This window comes from Salvelinus namaycush, chromosome 7, assembly GCF_016432855.1.
Source record: "Salvelinus namaycush isolate Seneca chromosome 7, SaNama_1.0, whole genome shotgun sequence".
NCBI classification, from domain to species: Eukaryota; Metazoa; Chordata; class Actinopteri; order Salmoniformes; family Salmonidae; genus Salvelinus; species Salvelinus namaycush.
The window spans coordinates 25,885,045-25,895,835 of NC_052313.1; the positions used below are offsets into that span (position 1 = coordinate 25,885,045).

A 10,791-nucleotide genomic window follows, 5' to 3' on the forward strand; every position below is an offset into this window, starting at 1 on the left:
CTTAGGAAGTATTTTATAAGACTTGGCATGACTTGGCATTTGTCCTGTTCTGAATTCATGTTCCATTTGGAAAAGAATGTGATGGGTCAGGCTACGGCCACTGAAAAAAAGTGAATGAAAGAAAAAGGTATTATCATCTCACTACAACATCTCCTTGACTGGGCCAAGCTTTTAATCATATTTCTCTCTCAATGAACTTCTCCCCTTTTACGACTACAGATTTATCATATCAAAGGTTATTTGCATGTGGACATTGAATTAACCTTTTAAATAGCTCAAAATAGCAGTTAATCTTGCACTTTTTACAATCTGCAGTATTTTTGAAAAGGTATAGGAACATGCTACATTCATAGACAGTTCTATATGCCATTCATTTTGAAAAAAGGATATATTATCATAGACCCCAGAAAAATGACAAAGAAATAGTAATGTATTTTATTATTTCTCATCATGCATTAGTGCCCTTTCGTTTACCTAGAGAACTCTAATGTAGACATCAGAAAAATAACACATTTGGCCTAGATACACAATGTACCTTTTTATGTTTCATGGTATGTTGGCTGCCCATAATATTCAAGTGGTTGATCACAATCGGGTAGATTATACAACACATTGTACACACAGAGGCCAATCAGTCATTAACTTTGCTTTCTGTTTCAATATCCAGTATACATTTATGTCTGACTAATATATAGTGAAGGTAGGAATCATGAATTTATAATGAAAGTGATTTACTAGTATTGCGCTTTGAGCCAAAACGTATGTGAATAGGCTGCTGTAATGTTTAGTCCTGGATCACAATGCATGTTACTGGAGCGCCCCCTGTTGGAGAAGATGTTACCTCTCTAAATATGCTTCTGGGGGAAAGTGTGTTGAAGTAGCAGTGGGCAGGATTCGAACCCATGGTTCAGAAGTACATGGAGTGTGCAAAACATTAGGAACACCTTTCTAATATTGAGTTGCACCCCCTTTTGCTTTCAGAACAGTTTCAATTCGTCTGGGCATGGACTCGACAAGGTGTCGAAAGCGTTCCACATACAGTTGAAGTCGGAAGTTTACATACATTTAGGTTGGAGTCATTAAAACTCGTTTTTCAACCACTACACAAATTTATTGTTAACAAACTAGTTTTGGCAAGTCGGTTAGGACATCTACTTTGTGCATGACACAAGTCATTTTTCCAACAATTGTTTACAGACAGATTATTCCAATGGGACAGAAGTTTACATACTCTAAGTTGACTGTGCCTTTATACAGCTTGGAAAATTCCTGAGAATTAGGTCATGGCTTTAGAAGCTTCTGATAGGCTAATTGACATCATTTGAGTCAATTGGAGGTGTACCTGTGGATATATTTCAAGGCCTACCTTCAAACTCAGTGCCTCTTTGCTTGACATCCTTGGAAAATCAAAAGAAATCAGCCAAGACATCAGAAAACAAATTGTAAACCTCCACAAGTCTGGTTCATCCTTGGGAGCAATTTCCAAACACCTGAAGGTACCACGTTCATCTGTATAAACAATAGTACGCAAGTATAAACACCATGGAACCACGCAGCCGTCATACCGCTCAGGAAAGAGACGCGTTCTGTCTCCTAGAGATGAACGTACTTTGGTGCAAAAAGTGCAAATCAATCCCAGAACAACAGCAAAGGACCTTGTGAAGATGCCTGAAGAAAATAAAGAAGTATCTATATCCACAGTAAAACGAGCCCTATATCGACATAACCTGAAAGGCCGCTCAGCAAGGAAGAAGCCACTGCTCCAAAACCGCCATAAAAAAGCCAGACTACGGTTTGCAACTGCACATGGGGACAAATATCGTACTTTTTGGAGAAATGTCCTCTGGTCTGATGAAACAAAAATAGAACTGTTTGGCCATAATGACCATCGTTATGTTTGGAGGAAAAAGGGGGAGGCTTGGAAGCCGAAGAACACCATCCCAACCGTGAAGCACGGGGGTGGCAGCATCATGTTGTGGGGGTGCTTTGCTGCAGGAGGGACTGGTGCACTTCACAAAATGGATGGCATCATGAGGTAGCGAAATTATGTGGATATATTGAAGCAACATCTCAAGACATCAGTCAGGAAGTTCAAGCATGGTCGCAAATGGGTCTTCCAAATTGACAATGACCCTAAGCATACTTCCAAAGTTGTGGCAAAATGGCTAAAGGACAACAAAGTCAAAGTATTGGAGTGGCCATCACAAAGCTCTGACCTCAATCGAATAGAAGATTTGTGGGCAGAACTGAAAAAGCGTGTGCGAGCAAGGAGGCCTTGAAACCTGACTCGGTTGCATCAGCTCTGTCTGGAGGAATGGGCCAAAATTCACCCAACTTATTGTGGGAAGCTTGTGGAAGGCTACCTGACACGTTTGACCCAAGTTAAACAATTTAAAGGCAATGCTACCAAATACTAATTGACTATTCATTCTCTCTACTATTATTTTGACATTTCACATTCTTAAAATAAAGTGGTGATCCTAACTGACCTAAAACAGGGGATTTTTACTAGGATTAAATGTCAGGAATTGTAAAAACAACTGAGTTTAAATGTATTTGGTTAAGGTGTATGTAAACTTCCGACTTCAACTGTAGATTCTGGTCCATGTTGAGTACAATGCTTCCCACAGTTGTCAAGTTGTGTCCTTCTTGTTGTGACCATTCTTGATACACACGGGAAACTGTTGAGCGTGGAAAAACCCAGCAGTATTGTAGTTCTTGACACACTCAAACCAGTGCGCCTGGCACATACTACCATACCCTGTTCAAAGGCGCTTAACTTTTGTCTTGCCCAATCACACTTTGAATGTCACACATACACAATCCAAGCCTTAATTGTCTCAAGGCTTTAAAATCCTTCTTTAACCTGTCTCCTCCCCTTAATTTACACTTATTAAAGTGGATTTAACAAGTGAATAAGGGATCAATAAGGGATCAAAGCTTTCACCTGGTCAGTCAATGTCATGGAAAGAGAATGAACCCTAAACTACCCTAGCATTTTATGCATTGTACTACATTGCTCTCTTCGTCCCTCTAACTAACCCCACCTCCTGGCATAACCAGGAAGTCCCTCCCCCTCCCACAAACTCTCTTCTGAGAAAACGAAACTTATCTGAGTCGCGGTGTCGTTTTTCTGTGTGAAAGTGAAAAACAGTCCAAATGGCTCAGCAGGCAGTTCTGCTGGACCAGGATCAGTTCTGTTGTTCTGTCTGTCTGGATCTACTGAAGGAGCCAGTAGCTATTCCCTGTGGACACAGTTACTGTAGGAGCTGTATTGAGGGCTGCTGGGATCAGGATGATCTGAAGGGGATCTACAGCTGTCCTCAGTGCAGACAGACCTTCACTCCAAGGCCTGCTCTGATAAAAAACACCATATTGGCTGAAGTGGTGGAGAAACTGAAGAAGACAGGACTTCAGGCTGCTCCCCTTGATCTGTGCTATGCTGGACCTGGAGATGTGGCATGTGATTTCTGCACTGGGACCAGAAAGCAGAAAGCCCTCATGTCCTGTCTGGTGTGTCTGGTGTCTTCCTGCAAGACTCACCTCCAGCCTCACTATAGTGTCCCTGGACTAAAGAAGCACAAGCTGGTCAAAGCCTCCACACAGCTACAGGAGAACATTTGCTCCCGTCATGACGAACTGCTGAAGATTTACTGTCGTACCGATCAGAATTGTATCTGTTATCTGTGTATGGTGGATGATCATAAAGGCCATGATACAGTGTCAGCTGCAGCGGAGAGGACCGAGAAACAGGTTAGACCAGAATAACTTGTTGGTGACTCTGATAAACAAATAATTGAATATACAGCAGGAGAGCTGTTTGAATATGAGAAACATATATAATTAGTTACATGAAAAACATTGTCTAAATGTATCACCATTAGCTGTAGTCAGACACCATCATTTTCTTTTGAGTCCAAAGTTCTGTTTAAACTATATGATATGAGTACTGTAAAGAAACATAATAATTCAACTAAAATCATAGATATATAATTTTGCAGTGGGACTTCTATTACAATTTAAATCCTACTCCCTATATCATAATACTATACTATTGCACTACTGGACAAATAAATCTTGATAGCTCAATGAACAGTGTTTCTCCATAGAGTCAGCTGGGGATGAGTCAGCAGAAGCTCCAGGAGAGAATCCAGGAGAGAGAGAAGGAGATGAAAGAGCTCCATCAGGCTGTGGAGTCTCTCAAGGTAAGTATTATTGACCAGGGACCAGTTAAAAAAAATACAAATAATCTGGATCATTATAATCCGGATTCTGTAGTGCTATTATTTATATTTTGAATCCATGATCAGATCTCTACCTGTTTTTTGGGCCAGTTTCCTGGACTGGTTATGGTACTACTTCTACACTGTCATAGGGAAACAGAGATGAGTAAACTAAATGAATAAAGGTACCTGGATTAAAGAGAGACATATAACAACTGACCACATACCTATTATGCGATCAATTTAATGAACCTTTGTTTTTCAGATGTTAGAAAGGTTTTAGTTAGTTACATTGAAATGTATTCACCTTTTTAAATCCATCCCGAATCCACCGTTTCCAGTGGGATTAAGATAATCCAAAAAAATTCAGCATCAAAACTATCCTAATCACTACCTTTGAGATTAGAAAAATGCAAAAACTGCTTTTAATCTTGATTAAAGGTCAGATTGGATTACCACATTCAAATATATAAGATGGCGCCAAAAAAGATGGCAGACGTTTTACGTGCCCCCAACCGATTGTGTTGTTTTATTTGTTTTTTTTGCATTGTTTGTAACTTATTTTTGTACTTATTTTGTACTCATTTTGTACATAATGTTGCCGCTACCGTCTCTTATGACCGAAAATAACTTCTGGACATCAGGACTGCGATTACTCGCCACGGACTGGCAGAATCCTTTTTTTCCTTCAACGAGTCTGACGAGGCCGACGCGAACGATATACTGCTTTCTCGGGAACAGGCCCAGATCCCTGTGATTTGCGTGAAGAGGAGGCGGAGAAAAAGTGGCCGGAGAACGGGCTGCCTTCTGAGAATTCGTGGGCGATCGAATAATCCCCCACTTCCTTCCATTCTGCTAGCAAACGTGCAATCATTGGACAATAAAATAGATGACCTATGTGGGAGATTAAACTACCAACGGGACATCCAAAACTGTAATATCTTATGCTTCACGGAGACGTGGCTGAACGACGACACTATCAACATACATCTGGCTGGTTATACGCTGCGCCGGCAGGATAGAACGGCGGCGTCTGCTAAGACAAGGAGCGGCGGACTATGTATATTTGTAAATAACAGCTGGTGCACAATATCTAAGGAAGTCTCGAGCTATTGCTCACCTGAGGTAGAGTATCTCATGATAAACTGTAGACCACACTACCTACCTAGAGAGTTTTCCTCTGTATTTTACGTAGCTGTTTACATACCACCACAGTCAGAGGCTGGCACTAAGACAGCATTGAATGAGCTGTATTCCGCCATAAGAAAACAAGAAAACGCTCACCAAGAGGCAGCGCTCCTTGTAGCCTGGGACTTTAATGCAGGAAAACGTAAATCCTTTTTTCCAAATTTCTTTCAGCATGTTAAATGTACAACCAGAGGGGAAACAAACCTGGACCACCTTTACTCCACACACAGAGATGCATCCAAAGCTCACCCTCCGTTTGGCAAATCTGACCATAATTCTATCCTTATTCCTGCCTACAGGCAAAAATTAAAGCAGGAAGCACCAATGACTAGATTATATAAAAAAGTGGTCAGATGAAGCAGATGCTAAACTACAGGACTGTTTTGCTAGCAAAGACTGGAATATGTTCCGGGATTCTTCGAATGGCATTGAGGAGTACACCACATCAGTCAGTCTTTATCAATAAGTGCATCGATGACGTCATACCCACAGTGACTGTACGTACCTACCCCAACCAGAAGCCATGGATTACAGGCAACATCCACACTGAGCTAAAGGGTAGAGCTGCCTCTTTCAATAAGCGGGGCTCTAACCCGGAAGCTTAGAAGAAATCCCACTATGCCCTCGGACGAAACATCAAACGGGCAAAGCGTCAATACAGGACTAAGATCGAATCAAGCTACACCAGCTCCGACGCTCGTCTGATGTGGCAGGGCTTGCAAACTATTACAGACTACAAAGGGAAGCACAGCCGAGAGCTGCCCAGTGACACGCGCCTACCAGACGAGCTGAATAACTTCTATGCTCGCTTCGAGGCAAGCAACACTGTAGCATGCATGAGAGCATCAGCTGTTCCGGACGACTGTGTGATCACGCTCTCCGTAGCCGATGTGAGTAAGACCTTTAAACAGGTCATCATTCACAAGACAGATTACCAGGACGTGTACTCTGAGCATGCGCTGACCAACTGGCAAGTGTCTTCACTGACATTTTCAACGTGTCCCTGACCGACTCTGTTATACAGAGGCAAACGAAACGCACACCTATTTAAGCGAGGTACTGGCTAGCGGAGTGGAACACTTGAAAAATAAAGGAGAGCCGCACACTCTAGGAGCTCAGATGCAAAAATGTAATGTCCAACATTTTGACAGACAAGCTGTCTTCATCAGGGTATAATTACAAACAGGTGACTCGTTTATGTAGTGTCAAAACACACACACAGGTGTCTGTAATCATGGCCGGGTGTAGCCTGATATCATTGGTTAATTCGCATATATTAAAATAGCATACAAAAAACAAATGGATAGCGTACGATCATAGATACAATTTGGCTACATAAGACTACAAACATTTACAATTGCAAAATCACAAGAATGGCTTCAGATCAAAGTCTACGTTGAGACCGAAGGGAGCAAGGGTCTTTAAATTAAAGAGCCATGTAGCCTCTCGTTTTAACAATAAATTATCGAGGTCACCCCCTCTCCTAGGGAGGGTGACATGTTCAATGCCAATATAACGTAGAGACGAAATCGCGTGATTTGCTTCCAAAAAGTGGGCCGCAACTGGGTAAGTCGAGTTTTTGCACCTAATGGTGCTACGATGCTCCAAGATTCATACTTTTATTTTGCGCTTAGTGTTTCCCACATAATTTTTACCACAAGGACAAGTTATAAGATGAATAACTGCCTTAGTGGAGCACGTGATAACACCTTTGATTGGGATCTGTTTCCCTGTTTGGGGGTGTTTGAAGGATCTACATTTATAAGTGCCATTGCATTGAGCACAGCCATTACACTTGTAGTTTCCATCCAGTAGGGGCGCAAATAGACGTTGTGCAGGGATATCTTGGGGTGGTAAATCAGAGTTCACCAATTGATCTCTGAGATTTTTGCCAGCAGGAATACGACCAAGGGATGGTCTGAAAACACATTACCGATACTATCATCGGATCTTAGAATGTGCCAATGTTTGTGAACGATTCCCTTAATTTGATCAGAGCACTTTGAATAGTGTGTAGTTACAAGGTACTTGAGGTAATATACACTGAGTGTACAAAACATTAGAGACATCTGCTCTTTCCTTGACATAGACTGACCAGGTGAATCCAAGTGAAAACTATAATGGGGGGGGGGGGGGCCAAGTGTCACTCAATACTAGGAAGGTGTTCTTAATGTTTTGTACAGTCACTGTATTTTTTTTAAATGTGGGCCTCTATGAAGGGTTCTACCTAGGACACTTTTATCTTCTAGGTTTTACATTTTTCTGGAGGGTTAGGTTGTGGGTAATTGTGAATCCCTGTTCTTTGCCATTAGTTCACTTACGGTTCGTTGTACCTTTGATTTTGATTGTTGTTTTATTCTACTTGTATTGTTTCTGGGTTCATGTTTCTGGGTTTCGGTGGGGTGCCTAGACTGATACCATCGGTGAAATAGCTTATTCAGATTAAAAGGGTTCTAGGTAGAACCTTATTCCTCAGCAATAAAATGTTTTGGGGGGGAAAAAATTTGACTTAAACATGGAGCCTTCTCTTCTCTCTTTTGTGTCTGAACAGCACACTGCACAGGCAGCAGTGGAGGACAGTGATAGGATCTTTACTGAGCTGATCCACTCCATTGAGAGAAAGTGCTCTGAGTTGAAGGAGCTGATCAGAGCACAGGAGAAAGCTCAAGTGAGTCAAGCTGATGGACTCCTGGAGCAACTGGAGCAGGAGATAGCTGAGCTGAGGAGGAGAAACGCTGAGCTGGAGCAGCTCTCTCACACAGAGGATCACATCCATTTCCTCCAGGTAACTAAACTTCTTTGTTACAGGTGATACAGAAATGTACTTGTGAAACTGTACATTTAGTCAATAATACTCTTTTCTCCATATCAGTATTCACGTTACCTGACATTAATAAAAAATATTTGATCACAAAAACATTGTCAATTACCCACTCTCGCTCTGTCTCTCTCCCACTCTCTTTATCTCTGTCTCTCTCCAGAGTTATCAGTCTCTCTCCAGTCCCAGTGTCTCTTCAGACTTACCCAGCATCGTTATCCATCCTCAGAACTTTGGAGATGTGAAAAAGGCTGTTTCTGATGTAAGAGAGAAACTAGAAGACTTCCTTGAAGGAGAATGGACCAAGATCTCCACCACAGGTGAGTTGAAAATAATACTAACACAATACATAGTGTAAATACGCCTAGTTTAGACAAATCAGAGGTCCTCTAGTCACCACTTTATACATGTGCAATATGGTATGCTGCTAATATTCTCTCTCTCTGTGAATGTCTGTTTCTGTAGTAAATTCAGTGGATATCTTACTGCCTCCAGAGCCGAAGATTAGAAAACACTTCTTACAATGTGAGTTTCTTCATCAAGTAACTAACAGTCTCTTTTTTCTGACATTACTCACAAACCTTGTGATATATCAATTGTAGAACCTGCTCTCATTGATCTCTTCTCTGCTGTAATCAAAGACAGGGTAGATACAGTATGTGCCTTAACTTACTGTTCTAACTCCCCTCATTGGTCTCTGCTCTGCTCTTCTCCCAGATTCCTGTCAGCTCACACTGGACCCAAACACAGCACAGAAATCCCTCTCTCTGTCTGAGGGAAACAGAAAGGTGACAGTTGTTAATTCTGTTCACGATCCAAATCCTGACCATCCAGACAGATTCACTGATTGGTGGCAGGTCCTTTGTAGAGAGGGTCTGTCTGGACGCTGTTACTGGGAGGTGGAATTTCATAGTGGGACTGTTTTTACAGCAGTCTCATATAAAGACATATGTAGAATAGGGATGGTTAATGATTCTAGATTTGGAAACAATGACAAGTCTTGGGGTTTAGAGTGCTCTAGTAAGGGTTATAATTTCAGACACAATAATGTTGAGACTAAAGTGTCAGGCCCTCAGTCCTCCAGAGTAGGAGTGTACCTGGATCACAAGGCAGGTATTCTGTCCTTCTACAGCGTGTCTGACACAATGAGCCTCCTTCACACAGTCGAAACCACGTTCACTAAACCCCTCTTTCCTGGGATATGGGTTTGGAACCAAAATAATTCTGCTGTGTTGTGTACACTATAGAGTTCCCCATATTAGAATGACGGTTAATGCTCTTTTAGTCTGGTATGTACAATTATTCTGATTGATTTAATCTTTACTTAGGTTTTAATCACATCCACATTGATGTATTCTCACTTTGATGAAGTCTAAACTAAACTACTGCTGTATTGATTTTTTTTTTTTTAAAGAAAGATTGTTAATTTCAATAAATTGTATTATTATTTACCTATTGATCCTTGAATTTTGAACTGTTTAGTTTTCTCAAATCTATTTAGGCCTATGTTGTCACGACTTCTGCCGAAGTCGGTCCCTATCCTTGTTCAGCGGTGTTCGGCGGTCGACGTCACTGACCTTCTAGCCATCACTGATCCATTTTTCATTTTCCATTGGTTTTGTCTTGTCTTCCTTCACACCTGGTTCCAATCTCATCAATTACATATTGTGTATTTAACCCTCTGTTTCCCCTCATGTCCTTGTCGGAGATTGTTTTATTGTATGTGATTGTGCTAGTATGTGTTGGTGTGCGATGGGTTTTGTACCCACTTTTGTTATTTTGTATATTTTGGTTTTTGGAGTTTTGTCAGCACTTATTAAATGACTCCGTTGGTTCTCCTGCGCCTGACTTCCCTGCCACCAACACGCACCTGTTACATATGTACTGCATATGCTCTGATGCTGCAGATTTACTACTCAATCAACCGTCCAGCAGATGGTGATATACTTTAGCAAACAATACAATGTTAAATATTTCTTGATTTACCTCTTGCCACTCAGCAAACCACCAACAATAAACAATATTTCCTTATGTTCGTCTTTGAGGGTTTATGCTATAAACTAAATGAGTAACTAAAGAAGATTATATTTAGCTGTGTCTACACTGACACTCTTGGTGAATTTTTACTCCATTTGATTTAATTCCTCAATCATTAAGTAAAGTGTAAGCAAGCTAGATTACTTCACTTTGGATTGACTCGTTTGAATGTTTGAATTTGTAAGTTAACGAGGAGGACCAACGACTGCAATTTATACAAACAACCAAACAACACACTTAGCAAGACCTGGCATTTGTCCTGTTCTGTTTCCAAACAGAATGTGATGGGTCGGGCTGTGTCCACTGCACAAAGATACTGGAAAAAAACGTAACTACATCTCATTGACTGAACCGAGCATTTAATCATATTTCTCTCTCAATAAACTTCTCCCCTTTACTACTACAAATGTATCATATCAAGGGTTATTTGCATGTGGGCATTGAATTATCCTTTCAAATTGATCAAAACAGCAGTTAATCTTTCACTTTCTACAATCTGCAGTATTTTTGAAAAGGTATAGGAAC

The 10,791-nt window shown here is 41.0% G+C and overlaps 1 protein-coding gene across 1 annotated transcript; it reads left to right on the top strand.

Moving 5' to 3' along the window:
- Nucleotides 1–3,129: 3,129 nt before the first annotated feature.
- On the top strand, nucleotides 3,130–9,804 carry LOC120051143 (tripartite motif-containing protein 16-like). The gene is made up of 6 exons (XM_038997848.1): nucleotides 3,130–3,753; nucleotides 4,110–4,205; nucleotides 7,963–8,196; nucleotides 8,393–8,549; nucleotides 8,695–8,754; nucleotides 8,947–9,804. Exons 1-6 carry the CDS (start codon nucleotides 3,160–3,162, stop codon nucleotides 9,474–9,476), a joined length of 1,671 nt encoding a protein of 556 aa, XP_038853776.1. The 5' UTR covers nucleotides 3,130–3,159; the 3' UTR covers nucleotides 9,477–9,804.
- The last annotated feature ends 987 nt before the right edge of the window (nucleotides 9,805–10,791 follow it).